The sequence below is a fragment of the Lissotriton helveticus genome, chromosome 3_1, assembly GCF_964261635.1.
Source record: "Lissotriton helveticus chromosome 3_1, aLisHel1.1, whole genome shotgun sequence".
Lineage (NCBI taxonomy): Eukaryota > Metazoa > Chordata > Amphibia > Caudata > Salamandridae > Lissotriton > Lissotriton helveticus.
The window spans coordinates 725,031,137-725,048,288 of record NC_136061.1 but is presented as its reverse complement, the minus strand read 5'-3'; the positions used below and the strand labels follow the sequence as shown (position 1 = coordinate 725,048,288).

Genomic DNA, 17,152 nt, shown 5'->3' with positions numbered 1-17,152 from the left:
TGCTTCCCCACCGGAGGCTATGAACTTGGCTTTCAAATGCTCTTGACCAAAGTGCACTCTTAATTATTTATCACTCATTCTGTTCCACTTTTCTTACTGGAAAGAACTGCAAAAACTGTATAAATGGGGTGAGGGATCGGTGTCATGATAGTTTGCAAACAACTAGATTGTGGTAGAACATTTTGATGCGATAAAACTTCCACCTGTTAATGCTGATGGTCTCTCCACTCCAAGTAGTTCTTCTGTGACATCTTTACAGCTGACATTTGAGCTTAATACAATATCAGGTTTTAGTGCTGACCACTGTAGCCTCCGGTAAAAGGTGCATGACATTATAAAGCATGTCATTGGAACTACGTTACACTGAAATAATGAGTGGCTTTTAAGTTGGTATTGCATTGCAAATTTCAAATGAAAGCAAAATTGTGAATGTTATTTTGGTGAAAGGAATAGTTCTTTCTTACTTACCCTGCAGCATAACAGTTTACATTTCTTGCCTCAACAGACGCCAAGCAAGCTGTGCATTGGCCCAGCAAATACATTTGTCAATCCCCTCACTGAAGTAATTGACTGGTACAGCCAGACAGATGGATTTATTACAACATGTTTTTGATTGCGTTGAAGTGTGATAGTGTCCTGCTAATCCTTGCTTTCTGGATACAGTGTATATTGCTTTATTAGTTTTGCATGTACCTCAAGACTCCCATATGCACTTATGCACAACACCGCAAGACACAACTTTCGAGAAGGCATGGATGAAAAACAGCTGCCTACAACTAAACACAAGCAAAATGAAGGTACTCATCATGGGCCAAAACCCAGACGCCTGGAACAACACCTTGTGGTCCCCTGCCCTCGGAAGTCCGCCCACCCCCACGGACCACGCACGCAACCTGGGAATCATCCTGGACTCAGAACTCAAAATGGATCACCAGATTAACTCTGTCTCGTCCTCCTGCTTCCACACCCTTCACCTCCTATGTAAGACCTTCAAATGGATCCCCCTGGAACACAGAAAGACTGTCACTCACACCCTGGTCACCAGCAGGCTCGACTATGGCAACGCACTCTATGCCGGAATAAACAAAAACCTCATCTGCAAGTTACAGAACATCCAAAACGCTGCCACAAGACTGGTCCTCAACCTGCCAAGCCATTGCCACATCTCCCAGCACCTGCGCACACTCCACTGGCTCCCCATCGAAGCTAGAGTCACCTTCAAGATGCTAACCCACGCTCTCAAGGCCCTCCACGACACCAGACCAGCATACCTGAACAGCCGACTCAAATTCTACGCACCCCAAAGGACCCTTCAATCATCCCAGCTCTCCTACGCCCTGGTCCTCTTCACTAGAAAGACCAGATCGGAAGGCTGCTCCTTCTCCTTCTGCGTGGCCAGCGGCTGGAACGACCTTCCGCTCCACCTCAGACAGGTAACATCGCTCCCCATCTTTGCAAGAAACCTCAAAACCGGGCTCTTTGAAAGACCTTCTTGATGGACTGGAACCTGCGAACCCCCCCCCCCACACCCCAGCGCCTTGAGACACTTACGGGTGAGTAGTCGCGCTTAACAAACACCTGATTTGATTTTGATTTGATGCACCCTGGGCTACATCATCTTGTTTTTGTAACCCTGCCGCCATTAGGTTAGATCCTAGCTGATGATCGTGGCTTTCCCTGTCACGTTGGCAAAACCGTATCTCCCTAGACTCTTATCTGGTTGTTATACAGGTGCCAAAAGATAAGTAGGAGGTGCATGCCTGACTAACAGAATTTTACTCCTTTCTTCCTCCCTAGTGCTACTGATGTTGTAAATGTAAATGTCGGAATTTGTAAAGCGCACAGCTACCTCCACCGGAGGTGTCCCGGCGCTGTCCGTATACCGCTTAGGAACCCTTCCCGGCTTTCCTGGGAAATGTCCACTCCTGGGCACCCCCCAGGTGCAGCCAGGCATCCCAGCGCTTTTGGGGCCGTTGTGGAGACTAAGCAAGCTATTGCCCAGAGTTGCAGCGTGGGGCCCATGATCAGAACAGGCACTGAGGCGAGAATATCCAGTCAGGGGAATTAATGAGCCGGAGACCCACCGAGGCGGGAATCGAACCCTGGTCCCTGGCCAGAGCTCTGCATCAAGGTCTGCCTGCTCTAACCATTGAGCCACACTTCTCTGTACTTTCTTTCCCTATTCCTCCAGGCCTTTCTCTTTTCATTTCTTTGCCCACTCTGCCATACCTTCTCTCCACTTCATATCTCTCTCAACCTCAATTCCTGCTTTCTTTCTATCTATTCCTCCATTCTTCCGTATTCACTGACTTTTTTCCTCTTACCTGCTTTCCCCTCCCTCTCCTTCTTACTATACATTCTACCTTCCTTCCATATTCACTGACTTTTTCCTTTCATCTCCTTTCCCCTGCCTTTCCTGATATTATCCTTCTTTACCTCTTCTGCCACTCATTTCATCCCCTCACTTTTCTTTCAGCTGTCCTTCTAACAATTAACTTCCTTGTCTAAGAATAATTATAATATTTTGTGAGATAATAGATGTATTCCTTTAGACTCATCTTTTATCAGGCTACCTGTCCTAATTTGAGGCATTGCATTACGACTCAATAACAAATGCTATTTTGACTGCAGATATCAAAACTAGCTTTCAGTTACCTAGTCCAAGAATTTTCTTTGAACTTTGTTGCCCTGAATTTATATACAGAATTATAGATGGGTAAGAAGTGGATTACGGGGATGTTTTTCACCAAGGGGTTCTGAATGACATCAAATAGACAACGAGAGTAAAGCTTGAATTGTCTATAATGTCATTCAGAACACTGCGATATATATCCAGAGGCTCGAGGATTATTGCACGTCATCATGTGCACACACGTTTGAGGGCTACGTATCTAGTACTACTGACAAACTCAGTCTGGTATCTGTACATATGTAGTCTGTCACACATTGGGCCTTCAATATATTATTTATGGCCTATGCAGGTCTCATAATTTAACTGGGCTTCAAAAAGAAATGTTCCCATTTCTTTTTTACTTTGGTGTCTGTAGTTCTTCACTGAAAGTCTCCAGTGCTTAACTGCATTTACACTGTAAGTGCAAGTTGTTGTTCATATTGGCTGAGACTAGAAAGAATTTCAACGGACACGATTCGGCAGAACATTGACAAAGGCATCCGCCGAAATGCGTCTCTTTCACCTGTGTCAAATAAACAAGTGTTTGTTTCCTCTACCATGAGTTCTGACCTCTTTTTGGAAATTTTGGAGCAGTATGTAAACCGTGAACCCCCCTCGCTTGGTACGAGCACCCGCTCGTGAGTGATATATTTATATATAATAATAATAATAATAATAAAACACTTATAAAGCGCCTGGCTGCACATAACTGTGTATCCCCGCGCTAACTGCTAGTGCAATACAGAATTCCAGAGGAGCTGTGGTAATAGAGGTTCAGAGTGGGTTATATGTTTGGGAACAGATAGGTTTTCAATTTTGTCTTAAATCTCAGTTCGGACGGCTCCATCCGCAGTTGGAGCGGGAGCGCATTCCAATGTTTCGAGGCTAAGTACCTGAAGGATTTTCCTCCCATTTTGGCTCTAATGATGCGGGGGAGTTTGAAAAGCATCATACCAGATGACCTTAAATTCCTAGTCGGGCGATGTATACTAAGGAGATTTTTTAAATACTCAGGACCTTTGTTCTGAGCAATGCGATGGGCATAACAGAGGGTCTTAAATTTAATCCTCTCCTTAACTGGAAGCCAATGGAGTCTGGATAGGGCCGCTTTAGCAGAAGTTCTTCTTGGGAGTCCTAGCACCAGTCGTGCGGCAGCATTCTGCACGCATTGTAGTTGATGTAGGCCCTTCTGACTGAGCCCACTCAGGAGGGTATTCCCGTAGTCCAAGTGGGACTACGGGATATATAGATATGTGCATCAATCAATGAATCAATCAACCAGGGGGTTTACAAAGCACGCTTCTGGCCCGTGAGGGTCTCAAGGTGCTGTGGTGCAGCTCTAGGTCACCCAAAAAGCCACGTCTTCCTGAAGGTGTGCAGGGTGGGGGAGCGTCTGATGTTGACTGGGAGTTCTATGCAGGCTTTGGTTGTGACGTAGGAGAAGGCTCTTCCCCTGCTCCTGTTCTGCGGATGCGTGGGGTCATTGCTAGAGTGAGGTCGGTGGAGCGGAGATTTCTTTTGGGTGCATGGAAAAAGATTCTTTAGTTGAGATATTTGGGTCCGATGCTGTGGAGGGATTTGTAGGCGTGGGTGAGTAGCTTAAAAGTTACTCTCTTCTCGACCGGGAGGCAGTGGAGGTCTCGTAGGTGTTGGTTCATGTGCTCGTGTTGAGGCTGCTGAGGATGAGTCTGGCTGTGGTGTTTTGGATTGTCTGGAGTTTCTGTAGTAAGGATTTGTTGCATGAGTAGGCTGTTACTAGACGTCTCTTTTCTAAACAGAAAAGTGTCCAAACATTTCCCATTCACCTGTATCTAGAAACTCAATACATTTCTGATCTAAATGACTGCAAAATTTTAAATTGAGTGTATTATCGTTGAGAACTTCAACAAATGTATTTGCCTCCTCAGCACTCCCATCCTAAATGCAAAAAATATCGTTGATGTACCTGGCCGACGATATTTTTTGCATTTCGGATGGGAGCGTCGAGGAGACAAATACATTTGCTGTAGTTCTCAATGATAATACACTCAATTTAAAATTTAGCAGTCATTTAGATCAGAAATGTATTGAGTTTCTTGACCTACGGATACAGGTGAATGGGAAATGTTTGCACACTTTTCTGGTTAGAAAAGAGACAGCTGGTAACAGCCTACTCCATGCTCAAAGCTGTCACCCAGAAAATCTGATTAAAAGTATCCCTTTGGGTGAGCTCTTAAGACCAAAACGTAATTGTAGTACAAAAGAGGGATTTCAAAGAGAGAAAATGATGATGGTGGAACATTTTCAGCCTAGAGGATATTCACAGAAATGCATTAAGAATGCATGCACTGAGGTTGAAAAACGAGACAGAAAGGATCTTCTATTGCAAAAAGTTGACAACAGCGAAGATGCAACAACCAGTGTCAGGTTCATAACAACATACAATAAGCAATCTAAAGAGGTGCGAAAGGCACTAGTGAAATTTTGGAATGTACTGAAGACAGATTCAGATCTAGAAAAACGTACTGAAGACTATCCACAAATCGCATACCGAAAGGCCAGGTCCTTTAAAGGTAAGATTTGTCGTATGCTCACCACCAGTGAAACTATACGAAGCAATATACAGGGATTTTTTACATGTGGTAGATGTAAAGCCTGTAAACACAGCACGAACTGTAAACATGTTTTGTGTAACACCGAATACGTTGTGTATGCCCTCAGATGCCAATGCGATAAGCACTACATCAGGAGCACTATCTACAAAGCTAAGAAACGGATCTTGGAGCATCTAAGGGCAATAAAACACAATGATAAGCAGTACACCAAAGCGACGCACTTTAAGGTCTCACATAACCAAAGCAGTGATCTGTTATCATTCTGTGTGTTCGACAGGATCCCAGTAAGAAAAAGAGGGGGTGACAGAGTGCAAGAATTGAGATGGTTGTAGTCTAAAATGATTATGCAATATCATACTCTGTACACCCAGGGACACAACAGTGACGAGGCACTATCAGTGCATTTAGGTTGATAACTGTTTTGTAAGTTAATGGAACAAACATTAGAAGTTGCTGCACTGTACATCTAAGGTTCTAATTAATGACAATTGTTTTTATCTGTACTGTCTTTTGGTTCAGGATTAAGGGTTAGTGCATAATATTTGTTAATTGTGTCCATGCAGTTGTGTGGGTCGCGTAACCCACGCACATTCCAGGTCAGGAGACGTATTGTGGAAGCAGCGTCAGGGTCAGTCATCTGTCTGGGTCTCAGATCTGTGATAGCTGTGTACGGTGTCATCAAGAGTACTGAATGCGGTCAGTGAGGGACCCATCCCCTTCCCGTCCAATAAGGTTGACATGTTTGTCATTCTCTGTCTGGAAGGAGGGCCGTCGCCCATGCCGACAGCGTGGCAGTCAGGTGTGTGTGTGTGTGTGTGTCCTGCACTATGTCGATGGGTGCATCTTGTGAACCTCTCCTAAGTGTGATTGTAGCTGTGCGTCGCGTGCTGTCAATAAACCAAACGTGCCCCTTCCCCCTTCCCTCCCACATCAACCATTCCCAACAAGTGTTCCCTCCCACTCCTCTCTGCAAAACCATTGTGAAGTTAAAGTCCATTAACAGGTACAACTGAAGTTCGGGGGCTCTCTGTGTGGGGGTGATGCCAGAGGGAGCGACAACCTGTTATTCCCCTCCTCCGTGGTGTATAATCCACTAGTGGGCTGGAGCCCAAGGATATAGCTTAATATGCTCTCTCATTGTTCTCAGCTCTGTGATATTATACGAGTCCTACTTGTCTAGCCTTTTGCACATAGTGTCCATTTAGGCTTCCATGGAGGCCAGGCTATTCTTCACGGCGATGAGTAGTGCCTTCATATTGTCTTCTGCTGAAGTCATTCCTTTCTGTAGTTTGCTCAGGGAGTAGCTGTTTGGCTCACCCTGGTGCCTAGGTGTTTGGCAGGCCTCGAAGGGCAGCTTCTGCTGCTTTGGGTTCATTTTCCACATCTCACACGGTCCCTGCCTCCTCGTGGTATGTTGCGCTAGTCACGGGATATATATTAAAGGGACTCAGACAGCATAGTTGCAGGGTTATTCTGGGCTCAACATGCGCACGGGGGGAGTCCAAATAAAGAATTTCACCGCTCCATCTCTCCGAAATGGGTATGTATGTTGTGGGTGTGAGTATACTGCTGTCTTTCTGCCAGGAGATAATGGGCTCCCCAGTGCGGCAGGCCTCTCCACCACAGCCCAGGGCACGAGATTTTTAATACCAGTCGGTGCGCCAGATGCAAGGGGGCGCAATCCTCCGCAGGACCCACTGAGGCCTGAAATGTGCAGCAGCGTTCTCAGGTAATCACAACAGGGTTCAAAATGGCGGTGGGCCTCAGGCAGGGCCTCCCAATCTCTTCAGTAGTAAACCTTGTGCAAGTTGTCGTGCACTTTTAATATGGTCAGTTTCCTGGAGCTACAAGCTCCAAACCCACCAACTTTCCCCGAAATGCAGTGCAATTCCGTGTGCTCATAGTCAGTGTTTCGAGCCCCGGCTGTTCAGTGCCCCGAATTAAATCCAGCCCCCTAAATTCCAAGACACACGTAGGCGCTCTGGGCCCCAGGTAGCGCTGAGCTGCCTGGACTCCAGTATAGCACTAAGCTACCTAGACTCCAGTGTAGCACTGTGCAGTCGGCGTCCCTAACGCAGCCCTCGGAGGACGTCCCTTCCCTGACGCTCTGCCTTATTCCTGCTCTCTGAGAACAGTGAGCACTGCAGCCTCTTATTGTGAATGAGTCCCACATGCCAGTCCCACTCCAGAAACCATTTTGTGTCAGGGCAAGCTGTACCCCAGCCCAGCCTTGCAAACTAGCAGCTTCAGCAGGGAGTACATCTCGCTCCGGGGGAGGTGGGGGGAGAAATACACACCTGCCTCCCTGTGGCACGCAAAAACACGTCCATAGATTAAACACAAAAACAGAAATCGCCCGGGGGCACACAACCTGCTGCTCTCTACCAGACGGCGCACAAAATGTAGATGTCACATGTAATAAATACACGTGTACCGCGAGGGTACAAGGCACGTGGGCGAAGTTGATGGAAGTACAGCTCTTCTTGGCCGCATCGTATGCACGCCTCTGCTATAGTGTGTGTGGAAGTGCAAACTATACATGAGGCATAAGTGTGTAGCCCCCACCACAATCTACAGATTCAGTGTTAAACAAAAGGCGTGGCTCGCCTGGGGTGCATTGTATAAAGCTTATTGCACTGTATACACAATAAGTACATCTCTTTTGGGGTGCACCCCTTGCAACTTTCTCGGGGAAACTCACCACACAGAGCTCCCTGCGCGTTTCTCCTGAAAGGAGACATCGTGAGGGACCCTCACTGAGGTACAATCATTAGTTTTCTTTAATGATGTGTTCACAAAATGCAGATCACTCCAATAGGTGCACACAACGCATATGTCACCCGTGGACATGTTTTATACAGCTATCAACTATTCATCTCTTCAGGTGTCACACTTAAAAGGCCTCCCACTTCGGAAGAAACGTGCAGGTTTGTCTTAGGATGCAAAACATGTCTATCTCTCATGTGGTACGCACACAGAACAGATTACACCTACAAGCACACAATATATGCACTCTCCTATGAATACAGTATATTCAGACGTCTCTCCGATTGCACAACGTGTAGATCTTCTACGGAGCTTACACTATGTGCAGCTGTACCCTTGGGGTACGCAATGTGCGGGCTTCTCCCAGGTATACACATAAAACTTATGAGGCGAGGGTAGCCACAACATGATGCACGGCACACAATACACATTTCTTTACAGGGGCACACAATGAGCAGGTTTCGGCAATTTGTAATTTTTGTAACTTGTTTACTCAAGATTGTATACACGTTCTCTTTATATGTCCTGTACTTCGATCATCTCGGCGTAAGTGGCTGAGACAAATATGCTTGAAATTAAGTATTCTTACTGCCAACTCCTTTCTACACGCTTTATATAATCCCCCCAATGAAATGTTTTGTTTTAGTATTTTTAACTTTTTAAAAAGTTTTTTAGATATTTATTAGATGGTCTTTTAACTGTGTTGTGCTGATTATCTTGTATTTTGGTAAATTTTGTAAATGTCTTTTGCATTTGAACGAGTACTCTGTATTGTGTATCTTTTTATGTGGACCTCTTTGGAGTTCCAAAACATAATAAAAATAAACTTGAAAAACTTTAACAGGTTTCTGAAGATACACAGCATAAGTGCAGAAGATCGCTCTGCAAGAATCGGTCTCTCCCGGGGGCACAAAATGAACGTGTGTGTGTGTGTGTGTGAGTGGGGTTGCATTCTTTGCAGATTCGCAAATCTCATTTGTTACGCGGACACAAAATGCCAGTTCTCCCAGGAGTACACAAAAATACATATTTCAAGAGTGTGTTTAATTGGCCCTGGGGTCCCGTCCACCAATTGGTCCTGTCAATGGGGGTGTGTAATGGCTAACGCCTCATGCATGGATGGGTGACACCAGACTGAAGTCTTGCACACTCACTGCTCCAGAAGGTTTTTTTAAAGGGGTGGGAAGCGCATATACTCTCAAGCAAAGCTGGGGTGCAATGGACCTGTCATACAAAGGATTGAGTTAAATGGCACAAAGCAGCCCTCTCCCTCTAACGCACATAGATCGGATTGAACACTGCGTGCCTTTGTGCTCTGAAGTAATAGAAAATGTTGACATAACGTGTGGTGTGGACTGTTTCAGGCTTTTGCTTATTACTTCAGGCAACGTGTTTAAAGTTCCAAGTGAAAAGCATTTTTAACAAACTAAAAATCTGTGCTTAGCACAGTGTGCCGGCCGACTTGTATTTTGCTGTTTCTGTCATTGTCTCCAAATATAATACAACAAGTAACATCATACCTACCACAAGGCAGGACTATTGGCTTGTCAATAGTTGTTAGTTGCATAATATAAATAAACAGCAACTATGGCTTGTTGTATATAATACTGAAAAAACGACCACTTAAAGCCCTGCTGACACCACAACGATGTTGCTGCTCCTGAGTTTCAAAAAGAGACATTTGCAATGCAATAGGTCTCGCATTGACGCAAGTTTGAGCTATTGACATTGCAAATAACAATGCCTTTTTATTTGTATTTTCCTTTTAAAAACATAAATAAAAGGCATTGTTATTTGCAATGTCTCGCATTTGTGAGAGTTTAACCTATTGGCATTGTAATTGACAATGCCTTTTATTTATGTTTCAAAAACCAAAACATAAATAAAAGGAAGTGCCATTTACAATGCCAATGGCTCAAACTCTAACAACTGCGAGACCTATTGCATTGCAAATGCTTGTTTCCCCTTCTCACCGTTACCGCCAGGGCTCGGTGGCAGCAAAGCGGGCCAAATCTTCTGCAACCCGCTAAGTCTGCGTCTCACGCCCACAGGGCTCACGGTGCCCAGGCAGGAATGCAGCCATCTGCCACACTCCCGGCCCGACCTCCGTTGTCACCCAAGTGGGGCTGGACTCAATTCGCCACACTCCTCTCGTTGCATCTGAAGGGGGGAGGAAGCGGCACCCCCTGGGCTCCCTCTGGCAGCAAAAGCTCAGGGGCTGTCCAGCTTTAGCCTCTCTGTCGCCACACAATAAAACCTCGGGTCTTGGTTACCAGAGAACCTCCACGAGCTATTCCTGGCTCAGTCCAGCGTGTTGTGCTGGGGATTCAGCTGATCTTCAGCTGTTGGGAGTAGGATAATGGCGGATACAGAGGCCCGGGCTGTCAGAGTCTCACTTGGGTGCAGTCATCTTGATTGCGTGCCCTCTAGCGTCCCCTCACTCAAAGACCTGTGTGTCTACTCACAAATGCTGTCAGAGACTAAGACACCCACTCACAGACCTACTCAGACACTGATGCATCCAGTCACAGGCCCAGTCATAGTCTCATGCACCCAATCACACACCGACACAGAGATTCATGCACCTTTTACCATGTCAGAAACTCATTGAGAGAGCCACTCAGACACTCACGCACCCACTCACAGACTCAGTCATATACTTACACATCAACCTATAGACCCACTCAGATACTTAATCACCCACTGAAAAACTCACTCAGAGACTCACACACCCACTCACAGACCCACTCTGAATCTCATGCAACCACTCACAGACTAACTCAGAGACTCATACTCCTACTCACAGACCCAATCAGAGACTCAGGCATCTACTCACAGACCAACTCAGACACTCATACACCCACTCACAGAGACTGACACACCCACTCACAGATCCACTCAGACACTCACTCAGAGACCTACTCATGTTCTCATGCACTCACTCACAGACCCAAACACTCATGCACCCAGTCACAGACCCAATCAGACACTCATTCACCCACTCAAATACTCACTGACACACTCACGCACCCAGTCACAGATCTCACTCAAACATTCATACACACTGTTACAGACACATTCAGAGACTCACACATGTTTTTTAGGGTATTTACATAGTGATGTATATAGTGTGATGGCTAGAATCAATTATATCGTTATAAATTTGTAATATGCTGGTGGCTATTAAATGTCTGCTTTTGTTTTGCGATTTTGCTGCGTATTCGTGAATACCATGACGTTGTCATGAATATCTGAACAAATAATTAAAAAGGGTAATTTGGGTACTAGTGTGGCTCTAAAAAGAGTCTTTGTGTTCATTGTGTGTCTGTGACAGCTACACATAAGACCAGATGAAGAGTTTAAGGTTGCTTAGAAACACCCTGTTGACTTTGTCTGTAAAGTGAACTCATTACCGTATATAGATTTCGTGCATGTCAAAATGGAGGTGCTTGTTGTAGATAGAGCCCATGTTATGGTCTCTGAGGAATGCAGAAGCAGTTTTAATAACATGTTTCCTGGCTTTGCCAATCTGTGGACATAATTGGTTAGACCATTTCTAAGGTTACAGGGACATTATAGTTAGGAAAAAGGATTAACAAAATAAAACCCGAGTACCTGAATATTAATGAGGTAGAGCTATTTGCTACCTACTGAAAATCTCAAAATGTGTCAAAGACACATTTGTACATTGTACATTGGTGTTTGCGACTACCAAATAGTGAATCCCAAAAATTCACCATTTGGTAATGTCAAGAGATTACCTACGTACATCTGGCCCCTATGTTTTGATTTTGTGCTAGAGTGATTTAACACAAATAAAACCTGAATAAATAATGCTTGTGAAATTCTGGATGTTGACATAGAAGTGCTCCTCATGCCAAAAGTTGTACACTATGGGTGTGCTTTTCGTATTAATTGCAAAAATCACAGGTAGTTTACATGGATAAATGCAATACAACATACTTCCCTGATATTTTCTAAATATTTTATAATATGTATCTGGAGGATAAGGAATACGCATGAAAAGATTTTGAGTCCAAACAGATATGAGGTTACATTTGCTTCACTGGTTTCTCTTTGCACCTCTGTGGTGTAGTTCCGTAGTATTAACCCTTTACACCCTTTTTACTTACTTGGATATTCCTTGGGATGTGATTTTTCTGACCAGTTACCATAAAATGTCAGTCTGTATTTTGCATTTCCACATGCACAGCAGTCTAGGATGGGTCTTTCAGTCCCATCTTCCAAAGATGGATCTATAAAACAAAGCATGGATGGTGGGTATTTTAAAAAGCCAACACGTGACAGTAACACATTTGTACCAATGCATTTTGGAATTAGAGAAACATTTGTTTTTGTCCCAAAAATAAAACAACATGTTTTCAGACTGATCTACAGATGCATAAAAACAAATGAGAACATTTTAAATGCTGTAGCAGTTTGTGCTTTCAACCCAATATATTTTGTGTTTTTTACTTGTGAAACAACATTGGCATATTATGAATAACTCCCATCGCTGATTAGGTTAATTTACACTTCAATATAATTAATTATTTTTCACTGCAAATTGTGAGTATTTTACATGTAAAGTTAGAAAAACTAATATGAGGGTTGCCAAATTTACAAGCCATATTTATGTGATAAGGGAGATATTGTGGCAAGGAGTGCTAAGAACAGGTACATTTGCATTACTGTAGATTTACCCTGGGCAAAGCACTACGCTACGCTTGCATAGTTTGCGAAGTTTTCGCTACTTCGCACTACACGAACTGCATGTAGCACAGTGCAAACATGCGTAGCGTAGTGCAGCGGTAATTTTTTGCTTGCTCGCGGTCCTCAACGTCAAGTTGGCGACGGCGAGCAAGCAAAATGACATCCCGGCGAGACATTTTCCTCGTTCGTGATCAGCAACATCAAGTTGCCGATCGCGAGCATGGAAAATAAACCTCCCGTTGAGATTCTCAACGCGGGGAGGTCAGGTTTCTTATTGCGAGTGGTCGCATAAGCTCACAACCGCTCGCGATGAGAAACTATAAGTCTGCGTTGAGAAAGCTGCCGCTCGAATAAAAATCTACTCGAGCGGCAGAAATCTACAGCTCGCACTGTGCAAGATGCCGTTTTCAATGATTGCACAGTGCCGGATGCTTGTCCGCACTGTGCAATCATTGAAAACGGCATCTTGCACAGTGCGAACAGGGTACTACGCAGTTCGCGTAGTGCTACGTGTAGCTCGCGTAGTGCGAAGTGCACTTTGCATAGCTTCGTGTAGCGCTACTTCGCAAACTACGCCCTGCCCTTCCGTAGATTCAGCTTTTTTGGGCTGTGTGTGGTGTTTTTTACAGACAGCACCACTAAAGTGGATGTATATTTACTCACATTACATATGCTGGGGTAGGTTATTTTGTATAACTCGAGTACAAAACAAAACCAATTTTAAGTTGTATATTCTCTTTCAATATGTGTTATTTAGGTGAGGCAGGGCAATAACACAGGTGCATCCAGCTCAAGACCTATAAATTGCAGTGAGCAATGTGAGAATTAGGGAGCTTAACCACCTTTTGGAGGAAGGCCCACCATTTCACTTTACACCACTGAGGTGTATCAGTAACAATGGACATTGTGCGCTGAGGTGGGATTGTGTAATTTATAAGGATTGGCCAAACAGGATGGAGTAGAAAGCAACCAGGCATGGATGGAGTCCTTATCCAGAATTTTCAGTATAAGTCTGAATGGCTCTAATCACAATCACATTCAGGCTATCCATTCACCCGCCTCAGCTTTTGGCTGCCCCCGAATGTATTCCTCATTGAGTGGGCTGCGACAGGTAAAGGCCCGGTCCCTTCCTCACTTCTTCTCAAGGCCGTTGGAATGGTTGGGCTGAAGGCCTTCTTTCCATCTCTCTGTCCACATAGGTGGCAAAAATGAAACAAATGACCAAGTGTTATTGACTACTTAACTCATTTTGATCATGCAAAGATTCCACTGTGTCATACAGATAATGCAAGTTAAGAAAGAGTTCCTTGGCCAGAGTCTGATGGCTCAGTGGGCTTATGACACCACTGCAGGAACTTGAATTTGACCTTAAGATCTAAGTTTTGAATCCTTGCTGGTCCATTGGGCCTTACATCATTTTGAGGCCAATAAAAAGAAACTAATGAGCTGGTCAAAAATGAACTTCTGTTGTTCAGCAGCATCGATATATCCAACAGGGTATATAGGTACTTGTCAAATAAACATGCCAACTTATGTAGAAGAACAAGCCTAAAAGCTGAATTCCTTAATAAGGAACATCAAAACTGGTGCTCAGTGAGAGTTGGTCGTGGACCACTGTGCTGCAGTGATCTGATGGTTTTAGTGCTCGTGCTTTTATTTATTGGTGTTCAAGCAGATTATTGGAATACAGTGCAAACTTGGTTTTGCTTTGACAATACTGTTTGTTGACCCTGTGACAACTTACTTCGCAAGCTCCATGAGCTCTGAATACTGTATGTGCTGTTAATTACCTTATAAATCACCCTTTAAGGCTGAAAAAACGACACTTGTCTGATTCAACTAGGGAGTTCCATCTTGAATATTTGACGGTATGAAGTTAGAAACAGAAGCACTTTCTTCTATTATTTCTTAGTTGAATGTAAACACTCTTTTCACTACCTTCACTTTTGAATTCGACCCCCTTTAGAGCACAGTACACAGTACGATATAAAAAAGTTACCTGCAACTGAAAATATTTGTGAATACTATTTCATTTTTTGTGTCGGACATAGTATAGGGCAATGTCCTGCTATTCAAGCAAAATTAATTGCTATTTTTATATTTAATATTCACAGGGCTGGCTTTAGCGCTGGTGGCGCCCTGTGCGACAATGTTTGTTGGTGCCCCCTCAATGACCACTTCCACCTTGGATTTTCTCACTAGCACCCTTTAAAAAGGACCAAGTCTCCAAACCACTCGCTATCAGATGCATTGTATTAGTTATATAGCGCCACTCATACCAATGTGGGGTGTCGGAGAACTTTGCATCACACACACATTGCACAGAGATAATAAATCATATGTGTGTAAATTAGTGTATAGGAAATGTTACAAAAGACAAAGGACTAAAAGTGTAGGAGTCACAAGCCATCCATACTGGTAGGCAGTATAGTTTGAGAGTGCTTGGTCAGGAGGAGCACAAACTCAGAGTTGAAAAAGAAACTGCTAGTTTGAAGTTTTCTCCAATAAAAAGAATCGATTTGTAGCCAAATGAACCCTTTTTGCAACATTAATCAATGTTTTAATGTATACTTTGTAGCGTGTGTGAAGTTCTATGATGAAAGTTATTAGCTTACTGTTCTAGATTAGAACTTATGTTAGGGGCGTGGCTACGACGCTGCACAAGATGGACGGCTAGTGAGTTAGCTCCGCCGCATCGATTCACTCACGGACGCCTCCTTCGATGTTTTCCTGAAGCACGCTGTCCCTGAATGCCGCAACCATAAATCGGTATGTCTGTGGAGTCGGGTGAGCGCATTATGGACCTTTGGTGTGCTGCACTTCTCATCTTATGAGCGCTGACTGCTTTTTCACCCGCCATTTTGTGAACGCCCGCTTTTCTACGCGTTCCGTTTTTTTCAGGAAATTACATGGGCGCGCTAAACACCTTTTCAAAGCGCTTTCACCCTCTTCTTTTTCTACAAATCTGGTGATATTGTCTGTTATATGCCTCCACTTTGATGTGCTTTCACCTGCGCTGAGATGTCACTTTATATACATCTTTTTGTTGCTGGACTGGTTATTTATATATTTTAAGCCTTGGACTGCAGCTCCTTCTTTCTTCATTTCCAGTATCACAGGACGAAGGTTGATAATCTTTGCAAGATTACCAAATACCTGGCATAAACCATCAAACCCTTAGGTCTCAGAGGCTGCTGGATAGTCAGGTCCACTGCAACAGAACGAACCTACAATTTTAGGGAGTGCTCCCAAATACCAGTCCCCCCTTCTCAGCCAGATGAGGCTGCAAGAATTGAAGTCTGACGATTGGATTGATACAAGGGACAATCACAGGATTTTGAACCAAAAATATATCCAGAGACACAAGGTACTATTATGAGAACATAGCTTCAGTCATCTAGAATGTTTCTCAGACCTCTCAGGATCAAGTGAATTGCCAAGAAAGAATATAGCAGCCATCGTAAAGAAAGGACATCCCCTCCACATACATTTCTATGGTCTTCAGACTTCTATTGTGTGGAAATCTCATTCTACTCATTGAGGATGCCTTGCTAACTGCTGATGTGACCAAGTTTCACTTCATATTGTCCTTACTTGCTTTACAGCACAACATGCTTTCACCTGCTTTCTGGTAAGGCTTTCAAGACATGTACTTGTTGTTCGAGTGACTCTTCATTTAATGTCACCTTTGGAACAAACTTTCTCCCCTCATCACTACTAAGAGCTCAAACGTCTTTCTGTGGGATTCTTCACCTGCTGTTTGGAGAACTCTGTGATTTTTATAAACTGCCTACGTAGTTCGAAGGTTATTTTTGGTTCCTTCTGAGTATTTTACTTCACTTTGGTGGTTCTTTGCTTCCTATGGTTAAATTGCACTCGCCAAACTTTATTTTTGTGCCCTCAACGACTGTTCCAGCAACCTCTTCCTTACCACTATTTCCTCCTTCTCCTGTACGTATAATGGCTGGAACATCCTCCCATCGCTCCTCTACTACGTAGGCTATGTCCAATAAACTTCTCCTCCTACTACTTCATCCAAACGTTTAAAGCAGGATCCTCCCTCACCTGACAAGGCTTCATCTCCTTTATCTATGGAGTTGATTTTGGAAGAAATATGTGCGTTACGTCCATTTATGGAAGAAACTAACAAAGACATGCAACTCCTGAAAGAAAAATGGACGACTATGGATTCCCGGATTTCTACTGTCGAACAGCGAGTCTCGGAGATACAATCCAATTTTCAGCACATCTCCTCCTTGAAAAAATCAATTCTCTCCCTCCAGCAACATACTGAGGACTTGGAAAATAGAAATAGAAGGAATAACCTACGTATTTATGGTTTTCCGGAATCTTTGGAAGGTGATGATCCAGTGACCTTTTTCACAGCCTTCCAACCAACTGTTAAACA

General features: G+C 43.9%; 1 protein-coding gene across 2 annotated transcripts in view; it reads right to left on the bottom strand.

The window, feature by feature from the left end:
- The window catches only part of SPON1 (spondin 1), a 1,249,069-nt gene that overhangs the window by 751,395 nt on the left and 480,522 nt on the right, over window positions 1-17,152 (bottom strand). For both annotated transcript variants that reach the window (XM_078680877.1, XM_078680876.1), the window contains exon 5: window positions 12,165-12,287. In XM_078680877.1, the coding sequence (XP_078537003.1) occupies window positions 12,165-12,287 (123 nt within the window). The remainder of the gene's footprint in view (window positions 1-12,164; window positions 12,288-17,152) is intronic.